Raw genomic sequence first — 26916 nt, forward strand, 5'->3', positions numbered from 1 at the left:
TCAAGTTTTAGCAACATCCTTATAAATATTCTCCACATTCTTTCAATCTTATTGATGTCTTGCCTGTAGGTAGGTGACCAGAACTGTACACACAATACTCCAAATTAGACCTCACTAAGGTCTTGTGCAACTTCAACATAACTTCCCCAATTCTGTACTCATTACCTTGATCTATGACGGCCAATGCGCTAAAAGTTCTCTTGAGGAAAATCAGAATCTGGGTCATGAACCGTTTAAGATCCTCAAATGCACAAATAAGATTTGAACCCAGGTCTATGGTTGCCAACCCAGTAATGTATCAATCACACCATCACCAGGGCCCAAGTAGCATGCCCACAATTTAACAACTCTAATCCTAACCCTAACTATTGGACTTTGGTTTGTGGGAGCTCCTGGTGGAAACCCACGTGGTCACTGGGTGAAGGTGCAAAACCCTTACAGACAATGGCGGGAATTGAACCCTAATCGGTGACTGTTCATGCTGTAAAGTGATTGCACTAGCCACTTCACTACCATATCACCCTACAAGAGATAGACTGAGATCAGGAGACTTGGGAGCAAGAATGGGAGCAAGGGGAATGGGCATGTAAGAAAGAGGAAATATGAAATGGCGGACAGGAGAAAGGGAGCCAGGGACTGTGTGGAGTAGGTAAGGTGTTAGGGAGAGATAGAATATGATATGGGCATATTGAAAAGCAGCACAGTCAAAGTCTAAAAGAGAAGATTTAAAAGAAAATAGAGTCTACTGGAAATCTGAGGAGGAAAAAACATACAATGTTGGAAACACTCAGCAGGTCAGATATTACCTTTGGAAAGAGAAAGAAAGTATTTAAATGTCCTTTGGTAAGTGATGTGTGAGTATCCAGCCTCACAGACAATGACCAGTGTATGATCTGCATAAGGCAAAATAAGCACTGTTTTCTAAACTTCTGCAATTTATTTGCTGTTAATATGCACAATTAATTAATTAAATATGCTTTGATTTTCAGTCATATTTAACAGTGATTAATTGACAACCCCAGAATAAATGATTCCTCATTATGCTCTTTATTCTGTTCTTCATACCAATGAAAACAGCAATTTGTCCTTGTGATTGGTATTGTGGTGATATTTACTGTGTTTTCATCAATAAGCTAGAATTTCACAGGTTGATTAAATATTTTAATGAATATAGCTCTTGTATATGCCATTTCAGGTGCTGTACCTGGAGGCGTTCCAGGAGCCATTCCAGGAGCCGTTCCAGGAGCCGTTCCAGGTAATCTGTGCTGGAATTTTCCATCTCTACATAATAAATTGTAATGTATTTATTTGGTTCAGATTCACAGATACCAAAAATCTCCTGAACCTCGTTAGCAAGGCTCTGCCAGGATCAGATCCCTTGTGTATCCCTGTTGGATAATTTGCACAAGCCAGTAAGAGCTCTGTCATATTTAACTTTTAGCGGAAGCAAGCCATCTCCAGTTATGCCTTTTGACAAAGTTGTTGAGCTTAGGAAATGCTTAGACGTCAAGCAGAGTGCCCAGACAGATTTGTTAGCTGGTATCTAACAGTAAATTTAGGAATCCTTTGTTCAGATACTGATACGTAAAGTCCTGAAATTGAAGGAATATGCAAAATAATTGATGGCAGCTCACCACAGAAATGTCATCATGTTATGATACATGGACTATTTTCTAAATGGGGAGAAAATGCAGAAATTTGATGTGCAAAGGGACTTGGATGTCCTAGTGCAAGATTCCCTAAAGGTCAAATTGCAGGTTGAGTTGGTAGTAAGGATGGGAAATGCAATGTTGACATTCATTTCAAGAGGACTGGAATGTAAAAGCAAGGAGAAAATGCTGAGGTACATGTTGATAATAAAGTCAAAATGCTGGTGATCTCTGTTGTAAATTGTCAATCTCTATCATTTCAGGTGGATATGCAGCTGCCAAAGCTGCTAAATATGCAGGTAAATCTATTAAAAGTGCTTAACATGAAGATATTTCTGTACTAATAATAAACGGGGTCGAGATAAAAAGGAAAAGGGAGAGGAGAATTTTAGATATAAGCAAACAGCTGTGAGAGAATGAGGGATAAAATGAAAATCAGAGAGGAGGAGCAGGGAGTGAGAGGAGAAAGGGAGAGGACAAAGGGGAGGGGAAAAGGGAGATCCAGGGAGGTGTGGAAGAGGCTGACAGAGATATTGTGCACAGGAGAAGAGAAGGAGAAGGACGAACTGTATATGATCTGCATAAGGCAAAATAAAGACTTTTTTTAAAACATCTGCAATTTATTTGCTCTTAACATGCATAATTATTTCATTAAACATGCATTCATTTTCAGTCACATTTAACAGTGATTAACTGACAACTCAGAATAAACGATTCCTCATTTTGCTCTTGGTTCTTGATAGAAATGAAAAAAAAATCATCCCTGTGTTTGGAATTGTAGTGATACTTGCTGTGTTTACATCAATAAGCTAGAACTTTACTTAGGTCTCCTAAATATTTTAATGAATATAACTCTCGTTTATGCCATTTCAGGTGCTGTACCTGGAGGTGTTCCAGGAGCCATTCAAGGTGTTCCAGGTAATCTGCAGCTGATTGACCATCTCTGAATAATAAATTATAATGCATTTATCTGGTTCAGATTCACAGAAATCCAAAAATCTCCTGAATCTCATTAGCAAGGTTCTACCAGGACCTGGGTCCCTGTGTATCCCAGTTGGGTAACATACACAAGCCAATAAGAGCTCTGTCACACTGACTTTTAACCGACAGCAAGCCTTTTGATAAAGTTGGTTGAGCTTAGGAAATGTTGATGAATGTCGTAGACTTCAAGCAGAGTCCAAGAGCAGAGTGTCCTGACAGATATATTGGCTGCAATCTCACAATAACTTCAGGAATTCTTTGCTCAGGTACAGGTACATAAAGTCCTTAAATTGCAAAAATAAACAAAAATAATTGATGGCAGCTCACTACAGAAATGTCTTCATGTTATGATGCATGGATTATTTTCTAAATGGGGAGTAAATGCAGAAATTTGATGTTTAAAGGGACTTGGGTGCCCTCGTGGAAGATTCCCTAAAGGTCAAGTCACTGGTTGAGTTGTTAGTAAGGAAGAGAAATGCAATGTTGACATTCATTTCAAGAGGACTGGAATGTAAAAGCAAGGAGGAAATGCTGAGGTACATGTTGATGATAAAGTCAAGATGCTAGAGATCCCTGCCATAAATTGTAAATCTGTCATTTCAGGTTGATATGCAGCTGCCAAAGCTGCTAGATATGCAGGTAAATCTGTTAAAGGTGTTTAACATGAAAATATTTCTGTACTAATAAGCAGAGTAGAAAGCAAGAAAGAGGAAAATGGAGAGGAGTATTTTTGATGCAAGCAAACAGCTGAGAGGGTGTGAGGGCAAAAGTGAAAAAGGGAGAGGAGGAGCAGGGAGAGTGAGGAGTGAAGGAGAGGAGGGGAAAGGGAGAGCAGGAGAGGTGTGAAAGAGCCTGACAGGAGATATTGTGCACAGGAGAGGAGAGGGACAGCCCAAAAGGAGGTACTGCATATGTGAGAATACATGGATGGATGTGGACTAAGCAGAGCAAGTGTGGGAAGACAAGAGATATCGATTCATATAACACAACACAGAAAAACAGACTACAGCCCATCTAGTCCATGCTGAACTGTTTCTCTGCCTCGTCCCATCAATCTGCACCAGTACCAGAGCCCTCCAAACCACCACCCCCAAATATTAATGCACCTAATCAAATTTCTCTCAAATGTTAAAATCGAACCTGCATCCACTATTTCTGCTGGCAGCTCATTCCACACTCCCACCACCCTCTGAATGATGATGTTCCACCTCAGTTCCCCTTAAACATTTCACCTTACACCCCTAACCCGTGACCTGTAGTTCGAGTTTCATCTAACCTCAGTGGAAAAAGCCTGCTTGAATTCACTCTACCTATACCCTTCATAATTTTGTATACCTCTATCAACTCTCCCCTCATTCTCCTATACTCTATGCAATAAAGTCCTAACCTATTCACCCTTTCCTTACAACACAGATCCTTCAAGTTTTAGCAACACCCTTATAGATATTCTCCACATTCTTTCAATCTTATTGATATCTTACCTGTAGGTAGGTGACCAGAACTGTACACACAATACTCCAAATTAGACCTCACTGAGGTCTTGTACAACTTCAACATAACTTCCCAACTTCTGTACTCATTACTTTGATTTATGAAGGCCAATGCACTAAAAGTTCTCTTGAGGAAAATCAGAATCCAGATCATTAACAGTTTAAGATCCTCAGATGCACAACTAAGATTTGAACCTAGGTCTACGGTTGCCCGTTTGGTGACTTATCCATTGCACCATCACAAGAGCCCAAATAGTATGCCCACAGCTTACTGGCTCTAACTCGAACCACAGGTCTTTGGTTTGTGGGAGCTCCTGGTGGAAACCTACGTGGTCACTGGGTGAAGTTACAAACTCCTTACAGACAATGGCAGGAATCGAACCTTGATCGGTGTCCATTCATGCTGTAAGGTGATTGCACGAGCCACTACACTACCATGTGACCCTACAAGGGGTAGACCGAACTCAAGAGACTCAGGCGCAAGAATGAGAATGTAAGAAAGAGGAAATATGAAGAGGTGACTTGATTGAGGTGTCTAAGATGATGAGAGGCATTGATCGTGTTGTGAGCCAGAGGCTTTTTTTCCCAGGGCTGAAATGGCTAACATGAGGGGGCATAGTTTTAAGGTACTTTGAAGAAGGTACAAGGAGGATATCAGAGGTAAGTTTTTCACAGAGAGAGTGGTGGGTGCGTGGAATGCTCTGCCAGTGAAGGTGGTAGAGGCGGATACAATAGGGTCTTTGAAGACCCTCTCAGATAGGTTCATAGGGCTCAGAAAAATAGAGGACTATGCAGCAGGGAAATTCTAGGTAGTTTCTAGAGTAGTTGGCACAACATTGTGGGCCAAAAGGTCTGTAATGTGCTGTAGGTTTCTATGTTTCTGTTGTCTATGAAATGGCAGGTGGTAGAAATGGAACCAGGGACTGTTTACTGTAGGTAAGGTATGAGGGGAAGATAGAAACCTGAGATGGGCAGATTGAACAGCAGCAGGAGTCAAAGTCTGAAAGAAAAAATTAAAAAGAAATGGAAGTTTTTGGATATCTGAGGAAAAAAAGCATGCAATGTTAGAAACACTCAGCAGGTCAGATAGCATCTATGGAAAGAGACAGTGCAATTCAATGTCCTTTGGCAGGTAATGTGTGATATCCAGCCTCCTAAACAATACCTGCATATGATCTGTGTAAGGAAAGTAAACTATATTTTCTAAATTTCTGCAACTTATTTGCTGTTAACATGCACAACTATTTCATTAAATATACATTGATTTTCAGTCACATTTAGCACTGATTAACTGACACCCCAGAATAATTGATTCATCATTATGCTCTTTATTCTATTCTTGGTACAAATGAAAATAACAATTCAGTACAGGGATTAGAATTGTAGTGGTACTTACTGTGTTTACTATCAAGATAGAACTTCGCTTTGGTTTACTTAATTATTAACTCTCCTTTATGCCATTTCAGGTGCTGTACCTGGAGGTGTTCCGGGGGTCATTCCAGGAGCTGTTCCAGGTAATCTGTGCTCAAATTTTCCATCTCTACATAATAAATTGTAATGTGTTTGTTTGGTTCAGATTCACAGATATCCAAAAATCTCCTGAACTTCATTAGCAAGGGTCTGTCAGGATCTAGGCTTTTGTGTGTCCCACATGAATAGCATAGACAAAACTGTAAGGCTCCTGTCACAGACATGTTTAAAAGACAGCAAGCCACACCTCCAGATATGTCTTTTGACGAAGTTGTTATCCTTAGGAAATGTTTATGAATGTCGTAGACATCAAGCGGCGACTGAAAGCAGAGTGCCCAGACAGATTTGTTAGCTGGTATCTAACAGTAACTTTAGGAATCCTTTGTTCAGATACAGATACATAAAGTCCTGAAATTGCAGGAACGTACAAATATAATGGATAGGAGCTCACCACAGAAATGTCATCATGTTATGATGCATGGACTATTTTCTAAATGGGGATTGAATACAGAAACTGGATGAGCAAGGGGACTTGGATGTCCTCATGGAAGATTCCCTAAAGGTCAGATTGCAGGTTGAGTTGGTAGTAAGGAAGGGCAATGCAATGTTGACATTGTCCTCATTTCAAGAGGACTAAAACGTAAAAGCAAGGAGGAAATTCTGAGGTACATGTTGATGATAAAGTCAAAATGCTGGAGATCTTTGCCATAACTTGTCAATCTCTGTCAGTTCAGGAGGATATGCAGCTGCCAAAGCTGCTAGATATGCAGGTTAGCAAGGCTCTGCCTGGATTGTGGCCCTTGTGAGTCCCAATTGGATAATGTAAACAAGCCAGTAAGAGCTCTGTGACGTTAACTTTTAACAGAAGCAAGCCATCTCCAGTTATGCCTTTTGACGAAGTTGTTGAGCTTAGGAAATGCTTATGACTGTCGTAGACGTCAAGCAGCGTCTGAGAGAAGAGTGCCGAACAGATATAGTGGCTGCAATCTCACTGTAACTTCAGGAATTTGTTGCTCAGGTATAGATACATAAAGTCCTTAAATTGCAGGAATGTTCAAAATAATTGATGGTAGCTCACCACAGAAATGTTATCATGTTATGATGCATGGACTATTTTCTAAATGGGGAGTAAATGCAGAAATTGGATGTGCAAAGGGACTTTGGTGTCTTCGTGGAAGATTCCCTAAAGGTCATATTGTAGGTTGAGTAGGTAGTAAGGAAAGGAAATGAAATGTTGGCATTAATTTCAAGAGGACTGGAATGTAAAAGCAAGGAGGAAATGCTGAGTTACATTTTGATGTTAAAGTCAAAATGCTGGTGATTTCTGTCATAACTTGTGAATTTCTTTCATTTTCAGGTGACTATGCAGCTGCCAAAGCTGCTAAATATGCAGGTAAATCTGTTAAAGGTGTTTAAAATGTAAACATTTCTGTACTAATAAGCAGAGTAGAAAGCAAGAAAGAGGAAAATGGAGAGGAAAATATTTGATGCAAACAAACAGCCGTGAGGGTTTGAGGGCAAAAGTGAAAAAGGGAGAGGAGGAGCAGGGAGAGTGAGGAGTGAGGAAGAGAACAAAGAGGAGGGGAAAGGGAGATCAGGAGAGGTGTGAAAGAGCCTGAGAGGAGATATTGTGCACAGGAGAGGAGACGGACAGCCCGAAAGGAGTTACTGTATATGTGAGAATAGATGGATGGATGTGGACTAGGCAGAAGCAGAGTGGGAAGACAAGAGACATCGAATCATAGAACACAACAACACGGAAACTTGGACTATGACCCATCTAGTCCATGCTGAACTGTTGCTCTGCCTAGTCCCATCAATCCGCATCGGTACCAGAGCCCTCCAATCTACCACCCCCAAATATTAATGCACCTAATCAAATTTCTCTCAAATGTGAAAATCGAACCTGCATCCACTATTTCTGCTGGCAGCTCCTTCCACACTCTCACCACCCTCTGAGTGAAAAGGTTCCACCTCATGTTCCCCTTAATCATTTCACCTTCTACCCCTAACACATGACCTCCAGTTTAGTCTCACCCAACCTCACTTGGAAATCCCTACTTGAATTTACCCTATCTATACCCTTCATAAGTTTTTGTACCTCTATCAACTCTCCCCTCATTCTCCTACACTCTAAGGAATAAATTCCTAACCTATCCAAACTTTCCCTGTAACTCAGATCCTCAAGTCTTAGCAGCTTCCTTCTAAATCTTACCTGTAGGTAGGTGACCAGAACTGGATATAATTCTCCAAATTATGCCCCACTAATGTCCCGTCTCACTTCAACATAACTTCCCAACTTCAACAGGAGCCAATGACTAGAAGGGAAATTTAAAAAGAAACCTGAAGTTATTGGGAATCTGAGGTAAAGAAACATAAACCTCAGAAGCACTCAGCAGGTCAGCCAGTATCTATGGAAAGAGAGGGAGTGCATTTCAGTGTTCTTTGGCAGGTCATGTGTGAATAATCAGCCTCCCAGACAATGGACTGTATATGATCTGCATAAGGTAAAATAAACACTATATATTTCAAAACCTCTGCAATTTATTTGCTGTTAACATGCACAATTAATTCATTAAATATGCCTTGATTTTCAGTCGCATTTAATACTGATTAATTGACAACTCCAGAATAAATTATTCCTCGTTATACTCTTTATTCTATTCTTGATAGAAATGGAAACAGCGAATCATTCCTGTGATTGGAATTGTAGTGATACTGTGTTTACAACAGTCAAATAGAACTTCACTTGGGTTTATTTAAAATTTTAATGAGTATAACTCTCCTTTATGCCATTTCAGGTGCTGTACCTGGAGGCATACCGGGAGCCATTCCAGGAGCTGTCCCAGGTAATCTGTGCTGAAATTTGCCATCTCTAAATCATAAATTGCAATGCATTATCTGTTTCAGATTCACAGATAACCAAAAATCTCCTGAAACTCATTAGCAATCCCTTGTGTGTCCCAATTGGATAATTTACACAAGTCAGTTAGAGCTCTGTCACGTTAACTTTTACTAGACAGCAAGTCACCTCCAGTTATGCCTTTTGATAGAGTTGTTGAGCTTGGGAAATGTTGATGAATATCGTAGACTTCAAGTGCAGACCAAGAGCAGAATGCCCAAACAGATTTATTGGCTGCAATCTCACAGAACTTCAGGAATTCTTTGCTCAGGTATAGATATATAAAATCCTTAAATTGCAGGAATATACAAATATAATTGATGGCAGCTCACCACAGAAATGTCATCATGTTATGATGCATGGACTATTTTCTAAAAAGTGAGTGAATGCAGAAACCTAAAGGTCAAATTGCAGGTTGAGTTGGCGGTAAGGAAGGGAAATGTAAAGTTGACATTCATTTCAAGGGGACTGGAATGCAGAAGCAAGGAGGAAATGCTGAGGTACATGTTGATGATAAAGTCAAAATGTTGGTGATCCCTGCCATAAATTGTCAACCTCTGTCATTTCAGGAGGATATGCAGCTGCCAAAGCTGCTAGATATGCAGGTAAATCTGTTAAAGGCGTTGAACATGAAAATTTTTATGTACTAATAAGCAGGGTAGAATGGAAGAAGGAGGAAAATAGAGAGGAGTATTCTTGATGCAAGCAAACGGCTGTGAGGGTGTGAGGGCAAAAATGAAGAAAAGTAAAAATCTCCTGAACCTCATTAGCAAGGCTCTACCAGGATCAGATCCCTTGTGAGTCCCAATTGGATAATATACACAAGCCATTAAGAGCTCTGTCACATTAACTTTTAACGGAAGCAAGCCATCTCCAGCTATGGTATTTGACAAAGTTGTTGGGCTTAGGAAATGTTTATGAATATCATTGACTTCAAGCTCAGACCAAGAGCAGAGTGACCTAACAGATTTATTGGCTGCAAATTCACAGTAACTTTAGGAATTCTTTGCTGAGATATAGATACATGTAAATTGCACGAATACAGAAACATAATTGATGGCAGCTCACCACAGAAATGTCATCATGTTATGATGCATGGGCTATTTTTATATGGGAGCGAATACAGAAACTGGATGAGCAAAGGGACTTGACAGTCCTCGTGGAAGATTCCCTAAAGGTCAACTTGCAGGTTGAGTTGGTAGTAAGGAAGGGAAATGCAAAATTGACATTCATTTCAAGAGGACTGGAATGTAAAAGCAAGGAGGAAATTATGAGGTATATGTTGATGTCAAAGTCAAAATGCTGGAGATCCTTGCCATAAATTGTTAATCTCTGTCATTTCAGGAAGATATGCAGCTGCCAAAGCTGCTAGATATGCAGGTAAATCTGTTAAAGGTGTTTAACATGAAAATATTTCTGAACTAAGAAGCACGGTAGAAAGGAAAATGGAGAGGAGTATTTTTGATGCAAACAAACAGCTGAGAGGGTGTGGGGGCAAAAGTGAAAAAGGGAGAGGAGGAGCAGGGAGAGTGAGGAGTGAGGGAGAGAACAAAGAGGAGGGGAAAGGGAGAGGAGGAGAGGTGTGGAAGAGCCTGAGAGGAGATATTGTACACAGGAGAGGAGAGAGATAGCCCAAAAGGAGGTACTGCATACTTAAGAATAGATGGATGGATGTGGACAAAGCAGAACCAGCGTGGGAAGGCAAGAGTCATTGAGTTATAGAACACAACAACACAGAAACAGGTCTTCGTCCCATCTCGTCGACGTTGAACTATTTGTCTGCCTAGTCCCATTAATCTGCATCAGGACCATACCCCCCTCCCCCATCCATGCACCTCTGCAAATTTTTCTTAAATGTTGAACTCTGCATCGACTACTACTTCTGACAGTTCATTCCACAATCTTACCACCCTCTGAGTGAAAAAGTTCCACCTTATGTTCTCCATGAACTTTTCACCTTAAAGCCATAACCCATGAACTCCAGTTCTAGTCTTGCCTGCCTCAATTCACCCTATCTGTAGGCTTCATAATTTTGTACAGCTCTATCAAATCACCCCTCATTCTCATATGCCCTAGAGAATGAAGTCCTAATCTATTCAACTTTTCACTTTAATTCAAGACATCTAGTTCCAACGACATCCTTGTAAATTGTATCTTATTGATACCTTTGCTGTAGGTAGGTGACCAGGACTACACACAATACTCCAAATTAGGCCTCATCCAAGTCCTGTACAATTTCAACATAACTTCCCAACTCCAGCACTCAACACTTCTGATTGATGAAGGCCAATGCACAAAAAGTTCTCCTGAAAAAAATTAGAATCCAGGTCATTCACTGTTCAGGTTCTTCAGTTGTGCAGGTAAGAGTTGAACCCAGGTCTACTGAGCCAGCCTGGTGACTTATCAATTGCACCATCACCAGAGCCCAAATAGTAAACCCACAAATTACTAACCCTTTCCCTAACTCTACCCATAGGTGTTTGGTTTGTAGGATCACCTGGTGGAAACCCACGTGGTCAGTGGGTGAAGGTGCAAACCCCCTGCAGACAATGGCAGGAATCGAACCCTGATCGGTGACTGTTCCTGCTGTAAAGCATTTGCACTAGGCACTTCACTACCTTGTCATCCTACCAGAGGTAGATTGAGATCAGGAGACACTGAAACAAGAATAGGAGCAAGGGGAATGGGGATGTAAGAAAGAGGAAATATGAAATGGTGGTCAGGAGGAAGGGAATTAAGGACTTAAGGAATAGTTACGGAGTGAGAAAGAGATAGACACATCACATGGGGCAAATTGAGCATCTGCAGGAGTCAATGACTAAAAGGAAATATTAAAAAGGAAACCTGAAGTTATTGGAAATCTGAGGTAAAGAAACATAAAACCTCAGAAGCACTCAGCAGGTCAGACAGCATCTCTGGAAAGAGAGGGAGTGCATTTCAATGTCCTTTGGCAGGTGATGTGTGAATATCCAGCCTCCCAGACAATGAACTGTATATGATCTGCATAAAGCAAAATAAACGCTACGTTATTCAAAACTTCAGCAATTTATTTGCTGTTAACATTCATAATTAAGTCATTAAATATGTATTGATTTTCAGTCACATTTAATACTGATTAATTGACTAAACCAGAATGAACGATTCATAGAAACATAGAAAACCGACAGCACAATACCGCCCTTTGGCCCACAAAGCTGGCCCAACATGTATTTACCTTAGAAATTACCTAAGTTTACCCATAGCCCTCTATCTTTCTGAGCTACATGTACCTGTCCAAGAGTCTTTCAAAAGACCCTATCACATCCTCGTTATGCTCTTTATTCTGTTCTTAATAGAAATAGAAACAGCAAATCATCCTCGTGAGTGGAATTGTAATGATACTTACTGTGTTTACATCAATAAGTTAGAACATCACTTCGGTTAATTTAATATTTTAATGAGTATAACCCTCCTTTATGCCATTTCAGGTGCTGTACCTGGAGGTATTCCAGGAGCCATTCCAGGAGCTGTTCCAGGTAATCTGTGCTGGAATTTACCATCTCTACATAATAAATTGTAATGTTATTTATTTGGTTCAGATTCACAGATAACCAAAAATCTCCTGAACCTTGTTAGCAAGGCTGTGCCTGGATTGGGGCCCTTGTGAGTCCCAGTTGGATAATATACACAAGCTAGTTAGAGCTCTGTCACATTAACTTTTAACGGAAGCAAGCCATCTCCAGTTATGCCTTTTGACAAAGTTTTTGAGCTTAAGAAGTGCTTATGACTGTCATAGACATCAAAGAGCGTCTGAGAGCAGAGTCCCGAACAGATATATTGGCTGCAATCTCACAGTAACTTCCAGGAATTCTTTGCTCAGGTATAGATACATAAAGTCCTTAAATTGCTGGAATATACAAAATAATTGATGGCAGCTCACCACAGATATGTCATCATGTTATGATGCATGGACTATTTTCTAAATGGGGAGTAAACGCAGAAATTGGATGTGCAAAGGGACTTTGGTGTCCTCATGGAAGATTCCCTAAAGGTCATATTGCAGATTGAGTAGGTAGTAAGGAAGTGAAATGCAATGTTGACATTAATTTCAAGGGGACTGTAATGTAAAAGCAAGGAAAAATTGCTGAGGTACATTTTGATGTCAAAGTCAAAATGCTGGTGATTTCAGTCATAAATTATCAATTTCTATCATTTCAGGTGGATATGCAGCTGCCAAAGCAGCTAAATTTGCAGGTAATTCTCTTAAAGATGTTTAAACTGCAAATATTTCTGTACTAATAAGCAGAGTGGGCACGTGGCCAAGTGGCTAAGGCATTGGACTAGCGACCTGAAGGTCGTGAGTTCGAGCCCCAGCCGAGGGAACGTGTTGCATCCTTGAGCAAGGCACTTACTCACACATCACTCTGCGACGACACTGGTGCCAAGCTGTATGGCTCTTAATGCCCTTCCCTTGGACAACATCGGTGTCGTGGAGAGGGGATACTTGCAGCATGGGCAACTGCTGGTCTTCCATACAACCTTTGCCAGGCCTGTGCCCTGGAGAGTGGAGACTTTCCAGGCACAGATCCATTATCTCGCAAGACTAATGGATGCCTTTACTTTACTTTACTTTAATAAGCAGAGTAGAAAGCAAGAAAGTGGAAAATGGAGAGGAATATTTTTGATGCAAGCAAACAGCTGAGAGGGTGTGAGAGCAAAAGTGAAAAAGGGAGAGGAGGAGCAGGGAGAGTGGAGAGTGAGGAGTGAGGGAGAGAACAAAGAGGAGGGGAAAGGGAGAGCAGGAGAGGTGTGAAAGAGTCTGAGAGGAGATATTGTGCACAGGAGAGGAGAGGGACAGCCCAAAAAGAGTTACTGCATATGTGAGAATAGATGGGTGGATGTGGACTAAGTGGAGCAAGTGTGGGAAGACAAGAGACATCGAGTTGTAGAACACCACAGCACAGGAACACGGACTACGGCCCATCTAGTCCATACTGAACTGTTTGTCTGCTTCATCCCATCAGTCTACACCAGTATCATAGCCTCAATAACCCCCACCCACAGAATATTAATGCACCTATTCAAATTTACCCTAAATGTTGAAATCAAACCCATATCTACTATTTCTGCTGGCAGCTCATTCCACACTCTCACCAACCTCTGAGTGAAGAAGTTCCACCTCATGTTCCCCTTAATCATTTCACCTTATACCCCTAACACATGACCTCTAGTTTAATCTCACCCAACCTCACTGGAAAAAGCCTACTTGAATTTACCCTATCTATACCCTTCATAATTTTTTATACCTCTGTCGACTCTCCCCTCATTCTCCTACACTCTAAGGAATAAATTGCACTATCACCAGGGTCCAACTAGCATGCCCACAACTTACTAACCCCAACCCTAACTATCAGTCTTTGGTTTGTGGGAGCACCTGGTGGAAACCCACGTGGTCACTGGGTGAAGGTGCAAACTCCTTACAGACAATGGCGGGAATTGAACCCTGATCGGTGACTGTTCCTGCTGTGAAGCATTTTCACCAGCCACTTCACTACCTTGTCATCCTACAAGAGAGAGACTGAGATCAGGAGACTCAGGAGCAAGAATGGGAGCAAGGGGAATGGGATGTAAGAAAGGAGGAATATGAAATGGTGGACAGGAGAAACGGAATTAGGGATTGAAGGAATAGGTAAGGAGTGAGGAGAAGGTAGAAACATGACCTGGGCAAATTGAGCATCAGCAGGAGTCAATGTCTAAAAGGGAAAATTAAAAAGAAAACCTGAAGTTATTGGAAATCTGAGGTAAAGAAACAAAGCCTCAGAAGCATTCAGCAGGTCAGCCAGTATCTCTGGAAAGAGAGGGAGTGCATTTCAATGTCCTTTGGCATGTGATGTGTGAATATCCAGTCTCCCAGACAATGAACTGTATATGACCTGCATAAGGTAAAATAAACACTATATTATTCAAAACTTCTGCAATTTATTTGCTGTTAACATGCAAAATTAATTAGTTAAATATGCATTGATTTTCAGTTACATTTAATACTGATTAATTGACAACTCCAGAATAAATTATTCCTCATTATACTCTTTATTCTGCTCTTGATAGAAATGGAAACAGCAAATCAGTCCTGTGATTGGAATTGTAGTGATACTTACTGTGTTTACATCAATAAAATAGAACTTCACTTGGGTTTATTTAAAATTTTAATGAGAATAACTCTCCTTTATGCCATTTCAGGTGCTGTACCTGGAGGCATACCAGGAGCCATTCCAGGAGCTGTTCCAGGTAATTTGTGCTGGAATTTGCCATCTCTGAATAATAAATTGCAATGCATTATCTGTTTCAGATTCACAGATAACCAAAAATCTCCTGAACCTCATTAGCAATCCCTTGTGTGTCCCAGTTGGATAATTTACACCGTCAGTTAGAACTCTGTCACGTTAACTTTTACCAAACAGCAAGTCACCTCCAGTTATGCCTTTTGATAGAGTTGTTGAGCTTGGAAAATGTTGATAAATAGCGTAGACTTCAGGTGCAGACCAAGAGCAGAATGCCCAAACAGATTTATTGGCAGCAATCTCACAGAACTTAAGGACTTCTTTGCTCAGGTATAGATACATAAAGTCCTTAAATTGCAGGAATATACAAATATAATTGATGGCAGCTCACCACAGAAGTGTCATCATGTTATGATGCATGGACTATTTTCTAAAAAGTGAGTGCATGCGGAAACCTAAAGGTCAAATTGCAGGTTGAGTTGGTGGTAAGGAAGGGAAATGTAAAGTTGACATTCATTTCAAGAGGACTGGAATGCAGAAGCAAGGAGGAAATGCTGAGGTAAAGCCAAAATGTTGGTGATCCCTGCCATAAATTGCCAACCTCTGTCATTTCAGGAGGATATGCAGCTGCCAAAGCTGCTAGATATGCAGGTAAATCTGTTAAAGGCATTGAACATGAAAATATTTATGTACTAATAAGCAGGGTAGAATGGAAGAAGGAGGAAAATAGAGAGGAGTATTCTTGATGCAAGCAAACGGCTGTGAGGGTGTGAGGGCAAAAATGAAGAAAAGTAAAAATCTCCTGAACCTCATAAGCAAGGCTCTACCAGGATCAGATCCCTTGTGAGTCCCAATTGGATAATATACACAAGCCATTAAGAGCTCTGTCATATTAACTTTTAATGGAAGCAAGCCATCTCCAGCTATGGTATTTGACAAAGTTGTTGGGCTTAGGAAATGTTTATGAATATCGTTGACTTCAAGCTCAGACCAAGAGCAGAGTGACCTAACAGATTTATTGGCTGTAAACTCACAGTAACTTCTTTGCTCAGATATAGATAGATGTAAATTGCACGAATACAGAAACATAATTGATGGCAGCTCACCACAGAAATGTCATCATGTTATGATGCATGGGCTATTTTTAAATGGGAGCAAATACAGAAACTGGATGAGCAAAGGGACTTGACACTCCTCATGGAAGATTCCCTAAAGGTCAACTTGCAGGTTGAGTTGGTAGTAAGGAAGGGAAATGCAAAATTGACATTCATTTCAAGAGGACTGGAATGTAAAAGCAAAGAGGAAATTGAGAGGTATATGTTGATGTCAAAGTCAAAATGCTGGAGATCCCTGCCATAAATTGTTAATCTCTGTCATTTCAGGACGATATGCAGCTGCCAAAGCTGCTAGATATGCAGGTAAATCTGTTAAAGGTGTTTAACATGAAAATATTTCTGAACTAATAAGCACGGTAGAAAGGATGAAGAGGAAAATGGAGAGGAGTATTACTGATGCAAGCAAACAGCCGAGAGGGTGTGAGGGCAAAAGTGAAAAAGGGAGAGGGGGAGTAGGGAGAGTGAGGAGTGAGGGAGAGAACAAAGAGGAGGGGAAAGGGAGAGGAGGAGAGGTGTGGAAGAGCCTGAGAGGAGATATTGTACACAGGAAAGGAGAGAGATAGCCCAAAAGGAGGTACTGCATACTTAAGAATAGATGGATGGATGTGGACAAAGCAGAGCCAGTCTGGGAAGGCAAGAGTCATTGAGTTATAGAACACAACAACACAGAAACAGGTCTTCGTCCCATCTCGTCGATGTTGAACTATTTGTCTGCCTAGTCCCATTAATCTGCATCAGGACCATACCCCCCTCCCCCATCCATGCACCTCTGCAAATTTTTCTTAAATGTTGAAATCTGCATCGACTACTATTTCTGACAGTTCATTCCACAATCTTACCACCCTCTGAGTGAAAAAGTTCCACCTTATGTTCTCCATGAACTTTTCACCTTACAGCCATAACCCATGACCTCTGGTTCCAGTCTTGCCTGCTTCAATTCACCCTATGTATAGCCTTCATAATTTTGTACAGCTCTAGCAAATCGCCCCTTATTCTCATATGCCCTAGAGAATGAAGTCCTATTCAACTTTTCACTTTAATTCAAGACATCAAGTTCCAACAACATCCTTGTAAATTGTATCTTATCGATATCTTTGCTGTAGGTAGGTGACCAGGACTACACACAATACCCCAAATTAGGCCTCATCCAAGTCCTGTACAATTTCAACATAACTTCCCAACTCCAGCACTCAATACTTCTGATTGATGAAGGCCAATGCACAAAAAGTTCTCCTGAAAAAAATTAGAATCCAGGTCATTCACTGTTCAGGTTCTTCAGTTGTGCAGGTAAGAGTTGAACCCAGGTCTACTGAGCCAGCCTGGTGACTTATCAATTGCACCATCACCAGAGCCAAAATAGTAAGCCCACAAGTTACCAATCCTCTCCCTAACTCTACCCATAGGTGTTTGGTTTGTAGGATCACCTGCTGGAAACCCACGTGGTCAGTGGGTGAAGGTGCAAACCCCTTACAGACAATGGCAGGAATCGAACCCTGATCGGTGACTGTTCCTGCTGTAAAGCATTTGCACTAGGCACTTCACTACCTTGTCATGCTATAAGAGAGAGACTGTGATCAGGAGACTCAGGAGCAGGAATGGGAGCAAGGGGAATGGGGATGTAAGAAAGAGGAAATATGAAATGGTGGTCAGGAGGAAGGGAATTAGGGACTTAAGGAATAGTTAAGGAGTGAGAAAGAGATAGACACATCACATGGGGCAAATTGAGCATCTGCAGGAGTCAATGACTAAAAGGAAACATTAAAAAGGAAACCTGAAGTTATTGGAAATCTGAGGTAAAGAAACATAAAACCTCAGAAGCACTCAGCAGGTCAGACAGCATCTCTGGAAAGAGAGGGAGTGCATTTCAATGTCCTTTGGCAGGTGATGTGTGAATATCCAGCCTCCCAGACAATGAACTGTATATGATCTGCATAAAGCAAAGTAAACGCTACGTTATTCAAAACTTCAGCAATTTATTTGCTGTTAACATGCACAATTAATTTATTAAATATGTATTGATTTTCAGTCACATTTAATACTGATTAATTGACAAAAACGGAATGAACGATTCATAGAAACATAGAAAACCTACAGCACAATACAGCCCTTTGGCCCACAAAGCTGGCCCAACATGTCCTAAACTTAGAAATTACCTGGGTTTACCCATAGCCCTCTATCTTTCTGAGCTCCATGTACCTGTCCAGGGGTCTCTTAAAAGACCCTATCACATCCTCGTTATGTTCTTTATTCTGTTCTTAATAGAAATAGAAACAGCAAATCATCCCTGTGAGTGGAATTGTAGTGATACTTACTGTGTTTACATCAATAAGCTAGAACATCACTTCAGTTAATTTAATATTTTAATGAGAAATACTCTCCTTTATGCCATTTCAGGTGCTGTACCTGGAGGTATTCCAGGAGCCATTCCAGGAGCTGTTCCAGGTAATCTGTACTAGAATTTACCAGCTCTACATAATAATGTAATGTTATTTATTTGGTTCAGATTCACAGATAACCAAAAATCTCCTGAACCTCGTTAGCAAGGCTGTGCCTGGATCGGGGCCCTTGTGAGTCCAGTTGGATAATATACACAAGCCAGTAAGAGCTCTGTCACATTAACTTTTAACGGAAGCAAGCCATCTCCAGTTATGCCTTTTGACAAAGTTTTTGAGCTTAAGAAGTGCTTATGACTGTCATAGACATCAAAGAGCATCTGAGAGCAGAGTCCCGAACAGATATATCGGCTGCAATCTCACAGTAACTTCCAGGAATTCTTTGCTCAGGTATAGATACATAGAGTCCTTAAATTACAGGAATATACAAAATATTTTGTGGCAGCTCACCACAGATATGTCATCATGTTATGATGCATGGATTATTTTCTAAATGAGGAGTAAACGCAGAAATTGGATGTGCAAAGGGACTTTGGTGTCCTCGTGGAAGATTCCCTAAAGGTCATATTGCAGGTTGAGTAGGTAGTAAGGAAGGGAAATGCAACGTTGATGTTAATTTCAAGGGGACTGTAATGTAAAAGCAAGGAAAAATTGCTGAGGTACATTTTGATGTCAAAGTCAAAATGCTGGTGAATTCTGTCATAAATGATCAATTTCTATCATTTCAGGAGGATATGCAGCTGCCAAAGCAGCTAAATTCGCAGGTAATTCTCTTAATGATGTTTAAACTGCAAATATTTCTGTACTAATAAGCAGAGTGGGCACATGGCCAAGTGGTTAAGGCATTGGACTAGCGACCTGAAGGTCGTGAGTTCGAGCCCCAGCCGAGGGAACGTGTTGCATCCTTGAGCAAGGCACTTACTCACACATCACTCTGCGACGACACTGGTGCCAAGCTGTATGGCTCTTAATGCCCTTCCCTAGGACAACATCGGTGTCGTGGAGAGGGGATACTTGCAGCATGGGCAACTGCTGGCCTTCCATACAACCTTTGCCAGGCCTGTGCCCTGGAGAGTGGAGACTTTCCAGACGCAGATCCATTATCTCTCAAGACTAACGAATGCCTTTACTTTACTTTACTTTACTTTAGTAAGCAGAGTAGAAAGCAAGAAAGTGGAAAATGGAGAGGAATATTTTTGATGCAAGCAATCGGTTGAAAGGATTTTGAGTGCAAAAGTGAAAAAGGGAGAGTGAGGAGTGAGGGAGAGAACAAAGAGGAGCGGCAAGGGAGAGCAGGAGAGGTGTGAATGAGTCTGAGAGGAGATATTGTGCACAGGAGAGGAGAGGGACAGCCCAAAAGGAGTTACTGCATATGTGAGAATAGATGGATGGATGTGGACTAAGCAGGACAAATGTGGGTAGACAAGAGACATCGAGTTATAGAACACCACAGCACAGGAACACGGACTACGGCCCATCTAGTCCATACTGAACTGTTTGTCTGCCTAATCCTATCAGTCTACACCAGTATCATAGCCTCAATAACCCCCACCCACAGAATATTAATGCACCTATTCAAATTTACCCTAAATGTTGAAATCAAACCTGTATCTACCATTTCTGCTGGCAGCTCATTCCACACTCTCACCAACCTCTGAATGAAGAAGTTCCACCTCATGTTCCCCTTAATCATTTCACCTTATACCCCTAACACATGACCTCCAGTTTAATCTCACCCAACCTCACTGGAAAAAGCCTACTTAAATTTACCCTATCTATACCCTTCATAATTTTTTATACCTCTGTCGACTCTCCCCTCATCCTCCTACACTCCAGGGAATAAATTCCTAACCTATTCAAACTTTCCCTGTAACTCAGATCCTCAAGTTTTAGCAACTTCCTTCTAAATCTTACCTGTAGGTAGGTGACCAGAACTGGATATAATTCTCCAAATTATGCCCCACTACTGTCCCGTATAAATTCAACATAACTTCCCAACTTCTGTACTCATTACTTTGATTTATGAAGGCCAAAGTGTGAAAATCTCTCTGGAGGAAAATCAGAATCTAGATCATTAATTGTTTAGGATCCTCAGATGTGCAGGTAAGATTTGAACCCAGATCAGCAGTTGCCAGCCTGGTAACGTATCAATTGCACATCACCAGGGCCCAACTAGCATGCCCACAGCTTACTAACCCCAACCTTAACTATTGGACTTTGGTTTGTGGGAGCACCTGGTGGAAACCCATGTGGTCACTGGGTGAAGGTGCAAACTCCTTACAGACAATGGCAGGAATCGAACCCTGATTGGTGACTGTTCCTGCTGTAAAGCATTTTCACCAGCCACTTCACTACCTTGTCATCCTACAAGAGAGAGACTGAGATCAGGAGACTCAGGAGCAAGAATGGGAGCAAGGGGAATGGGATGTAAGAAAGAGGAAATGTGAAACAATGGATAGGAGAAAGGGAATTAAGGACTGAAGGAATAGGTAAGGACTGAGGAGAAGATAGAAACATAACATGGGCAAATTAAGCATCAGCAGGAGTCAATGACTAAAAGGGAAAATTAAAAAGAAAACCTGATGTTATTGGAAATCTGAGGTAAAGAAACATAAAGCCTCAGAAGCATTCAGCAGGTCAGACAACATCTATGGAAAGAGAGGGACTGCATTTCAATGTTCTTTGGCAGGTCATGTGTGAATATCCAGCCTCCCTGACAATGAACTGTATATGATCTGCATAAGGCAAAATAAACACTATATTTTTCAAAACTTCTTCAATTTATTTGCTGTTAACATGCACAATTAATTAGTTAAATATGCATTGATTTTCAGTTACATTTAATACTGATTAATTGACAACTCCAGAATAAATGATTCCTCGTTATACTCTTTATTCTGTTCTTGATAGAAATGGAAACAGCAAATCATTCCTGTGATTGGAATTGTAGTGATATTTACTGTGTTTACAACAATCAAATAGAACTTCACTTGGGTTTATTTAAAATTTTAATGAGTGTAACTCTCCTTTATGCCATTTCAGGTGCTGTACCTGGAGGCATACCGGGAGCCATTCCAGGAGCTGTCCCAGGTAATCTGTGCTGGAATTTGCCATCTCTGAATGATAAATTGCAATGCATTATCTGTTTCAGATTCACAGATAACCAAAAATCTCTTGAACCTCATTAGCAATCCCTTGTGGGTCCCAATTGGATAATTTACACAAGTCACTAAGAGATCTGTCACATTAACTTTTACCAGACAGCAAGTCACCTCCAGTTATGCCTTTTGATAAAGTTGTTGAGCTTGGAAAATGTTGATAAATTGAGTAGACTTCAAGTGCAGACCAAGAGCAGAATGCCCAAACAGGTTTATTGGCAGCAATCTCACAGAAACTTCAGGAAGTCCTTAAATTGCAGGAATATACAAATATAATTGATGGCAGCTCACCACAGAAATGTCATCATGTTATGATGCATGGACTATTTTCTAAAAAGGGAGTGAATACAGAAACTGGACAAGCAAAGGCACCTGGGTGTCCACATGGTAGATTTCCTAAAGGTCAAAATTGGAAGTTGAGTTGGTGGTAAGGAAGGGAATGTAAAGTTGACATTCATTTCAAGGGGACTGGAATGCAGAAACAAGGAAGAAATGCAGAGGTACATGTCGACGTCAAAGTCAAAATGTTGGTAATCCCTGCCATAAATTGTCAATCTCTGTCATTTCAGGAGGATATGCAGCTGCCAAAGCTGCTAGATATTTAGGTAAATCTGTCAAAGATGTTTAACATGAGAATATTTCTGTACTAATAAGTAGAGTAGAATGGAAGAAGGAGGAAAATGGAGAGGAGTATTTTTGATGCCAGCAAAAAAAGCTGTGAGGGAATGAGTGAAAAGTGAAAATGGGAGAGGAGGAGCAGTGTATATGAGGAAGAAGGGAGAGAACAAAGAAGGGTAAAGGAAGAGCAGGAGAGGTGTGGAAGAGCCTGAGAGGAGATATTGTGCACAGGAGAGGAGAGGGACAGCCCAAAAGGATGTACTGCATATGTGAGAATAGATGGATGGATGTGGACTAAGCAGAGCAAGCGTGGGAAGACAAGAGACATCGAGTCATAGAACACAACAACACAGAAACACGGACTGCGGCCCATCTAGTCCATACTGAACTGCTTAATTTTCATTTTTAAATCTTTTTTATTAATTATTATTGAAAATCAACAAAAATACGTTAAAGTAATTAAGTCAACATATCAATATGTACAATAAATTAAATTATCAAATAACTGATTAACAAAGCTAAACAATATATCAATAATAAGAAGAAAAAACAAAATGTTAAAACTATTTTTTTGGAAAAGAGAAAGAAGGAAAACTAACTAAAACTACAACTAAAACTAAACAAAAAAACCCATTGGGAGCACAACCCCAGAGCTATACGCCATACAAGCTTCCATAAAAGAAAAATGTAAATCCGCCAATCAAATCTATTTAAACAAGAATCAGAATGGGACCATCTTAATTAACTCAAATCAAATGATAGTAGCGGGCAAAAGAACGCCACCTTTTCTCAAAGTCAAATCAATGATCAAAAGTTTGACTTCTGATTTTCTCCAAACTAAGACATAGCATCACCTGAGAGAACCATTGTACCAAAGTGGGAGCAAAGGCATCTTTCCATTTCAATAAAATAGCCCTTCTGGCCAATAATGTGACAAATGCAATTACATATAATACCATGAATATATTGAGGGATTATACCGAACAAAACTGTCAATTTATTAGGTTGTAAATTAATTTTTAAAGCTTTAGAAATTGTAGAAAAAATAGATTTCCAAAACTGTTTCAATACAGAACATGACCAAAACATATGTGTCAATGTAGCTGTCTCAGTTTTACATCTATCACACTGGCTATCAACATTAGGAAATATTTTAGACAGTCTCTCCTTTGTCAAATAGTAACGATGTACAATTTTAAATTAAATTAACGAGTGACTTTAATTACACCCCACTAATGTCTCATACAAATTCAACATAACTTCCCAACTTCTGAACTCATTACTTTGATTTATGAAGGCAAATGCACTAACATTTCTCTGGAGGAAAATCAGAATCCAGATGATTGGTGGTTTAAGATCCTCAGATGCGCGAGTAAGATTTGAGTGAATGAAATTTATTTCAGTCAGTACAAACATAACAAAAAGCAACATTTTCAATGATAATTTCATAGGACAAATTTACAACAAAAAAAATATAGTTATTCTTTAAAACAGACTGAAAGAGTGTGGCCTGAATCTACAGCTTATTACACCTGTGCCTCTTACTTATACAACAACATATTTGGTGTCAATCATCACATCAAAACAAAAAATTTCATAATCTTTTAACACAAAATCCAATTCCAAGTATCATTTATTTACATTATTCCCATTCATTTTAAATCATGTATTTTATATTTGTTCATTAAATTATTTTTAAATAATTTTTTTAACTTGTTAAGTGTGGTGCATGTTTTTAAATTCTCACTACAACTGTTCCATAGATTCACCCCTCTGACTGAAATACAATGATTTTTTACATTTGTTCTTATCCTTTGTTTTTGAAATATACATGTTCCTCTCAAATCATGTTGACTTTCTCTTATTTTAAACAACCTTTGGATACTTTGTGGTAGCTGTCCATTTTTGCTTTATACATAATTTGTATTATTTTAAAATCTACAAAATCTCTGAATTTAAACCAGATCTACAGTTGCAAGCCGGGTAATGTATCAATTGCACAATCACCAGGGCCCAACTAGCATGCCCACAGCTTACTAACCCTAACCCTAACCATCGGACTTTGGTTTGTGGGAGCACCTGGTGGAAGCCCACATGGTCACTGGGTAAAGGTGCAAACTCCTTACAGACATTGGCAGGAATCGAACCCTGATCGGTGACTGTTCCTGCTGTAAGGCATTTTCACCAGCCACTTCACTACCTTGTCATCCTACAAGAGAGAGACTGAGATCAGGAGACTCAGGAGCAAGAATGGGAGCAAGGGGAATGGGGATGTAAGAAAGCGGAAATATGAAAAGGTGGACAGGAAAATGGGAATTAGGGACAGAAGGAATAGGTAAGGAGTGAGGAGAAGATAGAACCATGACATGGGCAAATTGAGCATCAGCAGGAATCAATGACTAAAAGGGAAAATTAAAAAGAAAACCTGAAGTTATTGGAAATCTGAGGTAAAGAAACATAAAATCTCAGAGCACTCAGCAGTTCAGACAGCATCTATGGAAAGAAAGGGAATGCATTGCAATGTCCCTTGGCAGGTGATGTGTGAATATCCAGCCTCCCAGACAATGAACTGTATATGATCTGCATAAAGCAAAATAAATACTATAGTTTTTAAAACTTCTGCAATTTACTTGCTGTTAACATGCACAATTCATTTATTAAATATGCCTTTATTTTCAGTCACATTTAACACTGATTAATTGACAAAACCAGAATACATGATTCCTCGTTATGCTTTTTATTCTGCTCTTGATAGTAATGGAAACAGCAAATCATCCCCGTGATTGGGATTCTCGTGATACTTACCGTGTTTACATCAATAAGCTAGAACTTCGCTTGGGTTAATTTAATATTTTAATGAGTATAACTCTCCTTTATGCCATTTCAGGTGCTGTACCTGGAGCTGTTCCGGGAGCCATTCCAGGAGCTGTTCCAGGTAAACTGTGCTGGAATTTACCAGCTCTACATAATAATTGTAATGTGTTTATGTGGTTCAGATTCATAGATAACCAAAAATCTCCTGAACCTCGTTAGCAAGGCTCTACCAGGATCAGATCCCTTGTGAGTCCCAGTTGGATAATATGCACAAGCCAGTAAGAGATCTGTCACATTAATTCTTAACGGAAGCAAGCCAGCTCCAGTTATGCCTTTTGACAAAGTTGTTGAGCTCAGGAAATGTTTGTGAACGTCATAGACTTCAAGCTCAGACCAAGAGCAGAGTGACCTAACAGATTTATTGGCTGCAATCTCACAGAAACTTCAGGAATTCTTTGCTCAGATATAGATACATATAAATAGCAGGAATACACAAAAATAATTGATGGCAGCTCACCACAGAAATGTCATCATTTTATGATGCATGGACTATTTTCTAAAAAGGGAGTGAATGCAGAAACTGGACAAGTAAAGGGACTTGGCTGTCCTCGTGGAAGATTTCCTAAAGGTCAACTTGCAGATTGACTTGTTAGTAAGGAAGGGAAATGCAATGTTGACATTCATTTCAAGAGGACTGGAATGTAAAAGCAAGGAGGAAATGCTGAGGTACATGTTGATGATAAAGTCAAAATGCTGGAGATCCCTGCCATAAATTGTCAATCTCTGTCATTTCAGGAGGATATGCAGCTGCCAAAGCTGCTAAATATGCAGGTAAATCTGTTAAAGGTGTTTAACATGAAAATATTTCTGTACTAATAAGCAGAGTAGACAGGAAGAAGGAGGAAAATGGAGAGGAGTATTTTTGATGCAAGCAAACAGCTCAGAGGGTGTGAGGGCAAAAGTGAAAAAGGGAGAGGGGGAGTAGGGAGAGTGAGGAGTGAGGGAGAGAACAAAGAGGAGGGGAAAGGGAGAGGAGGAGAGGTGTGGAAGAGCCTGAGAGGAGATATTGTACACAGGAAAGGAGAGAGATAGCCCAAATGGAGGTACTGCATACTTAAGAATAGATGGATGGATGTGGACAAAGCAGAGCCAGTCTGGGAAGGCAAGAGTCATTGAGTTATAGAACACAACAACACAGAAACAGGTCTTCGTCCCATCTCGTCGATGTTGAACTATTTGTCTGCCTAGTCCCATTAATCTGCATCAGGACCATACCCCCTCCCCCATCCATTCACCTCTTCAAATTTTTCTTAAATGTTGAACTCTGCATCAACTACTACTTCTGACAGTTCATTCCACAATCTTACCACCCTCTGAGTGAAAAAGTTCCACCTTATGTTCTCCATGAACTTTTCACCTTAAAGCCATAACCCATGAACTCCAGTTCCAGTCTTGCCTGCTTCAACTTACTCTATCTATAGACTTCATAATTTTGTACAGCTCTATCAAATCACCCCTCATTCTCATATGCCCTAGAGAATGAAGTCCTCACCAATTCGACCTATCACTTAAATTCAGTCCCTCAAGTTCCAACAACATCCTTGTAAATTGTATCTTATTGATACCTTTGCTGTAGGTAGGTGACCAGGACTACATGCAATACTCCAAATTAGGCCTCATCCAAGTCCTGTACAATTTCAACATAACTTCCCAAGTCCTGCACTCAATACTTCTGATTGATGAAGGCCAATGCACAAAAAGTTCTCCTGAAAAAAATTAGAATCCAGGTCATTCACTGTTCAGGTTCTTCAGTTGTGCAGGTAAGAGTTGAACCCAGGTCTACTGAGCCAGCCTGGTGACTTATCAATTGCACCATCGCCAGAGCCAAAATAGTAAGCCCACAAGTTACCAATCCTCTCCCTAACTCTACCCATAGGTGTTTGGTTTGTAGGATCACCTGCTGGAAACCCACGTGGTCAGTGGGTGAAGGTGCAAACCCCTTACAGACAATGGCAGGAATCGAACCCTGATCGGTGACTGTTCCTGCTGTAAAGCATTTGCACTAG

The 26916-nt window shown here is 40.3% G+C and overlaps 1 protein-coding gene across 16 annotated transcripts in view; it reads left to right on the forward strand.

Annotated features, from left to right (window-relative positions):
- The window catches only part of LOC140187721 (uncharacterized), a 241503-nt gene that overhangs the window by 78457 nt on the left and 136130 nt on the right, over positions 1-26916 (forward strand). For 9 of the 16 annotated variants that reach the window (XM_072243320.1, XM_072243319.1, XM_072243332.1 and 6 more), the window contains 17 exons: positions 1196-1255; positions 1913-1948; positions 2523-2567; positions 5587-5634; positions 6948-6983; positions 8392-8439; positions 9062-9097; positions 9837-9872; positions 11960-12007; positions 12690-12725; positions 14712-14759; positions 16135-16170; positions 18262-18309; positions 18989-19024; positions 21303-21350; positions 24924-24971; positions 25646-25681. In XM_072243320.1, coding sequence (XP_072099421.1) covers positions 1196-1255; positions 1913-1948; positions 2523-2567; positions 5587-5634; positions 6948-6983; positions 8392-8439; positions 9062-9097; positions 9837-9872; positions 11960-12007; positions 12690-12725; positions 14712-14759; positions 16135-16170; positions 18262-18309; positions 18989-19024; positions 21303-21350; positions 24924-24971; positions 25646-25681 — 729 coding nt within the window. Of the gene's footprint in view, positions 1-1195; positions 1256-1912; positions 1949-2522; positions 2568-5586; positions 5635-6947; positions 6984-8391; positions 8440-9061; positions 9098-9836; positions 9873-11959; positions 12008-12689; positions 12726-14711; positions 14760-15367; positions 15404-16134; positions 16171-18261; positions 18310-18988; positions 19025-21302; positions 21351-24923; positions 24972-25645; positions 25682-26916 lie in introns of all 16 variants that reach the window. The other 7 variants (XM_072243318.1, XM_072243326.1, XM_072243324.1 and 4 more) reach the window with 7 other exon arrangements.

The sequence above is a fragment of the Mobula birostris genome, chromosome 25 (assembly GCF_030028105.1).
Source record: "Mobula birostris isolate sMobBir1 chromosome 25, sMobBir1.hap1, whole genome shotgun sequence".
NCBI lineage: Eukaryota > Metazoa > Chordata > Chondrichthyes > Myliobatiformes > Myliobatidae > Mobula > Mobula birostris.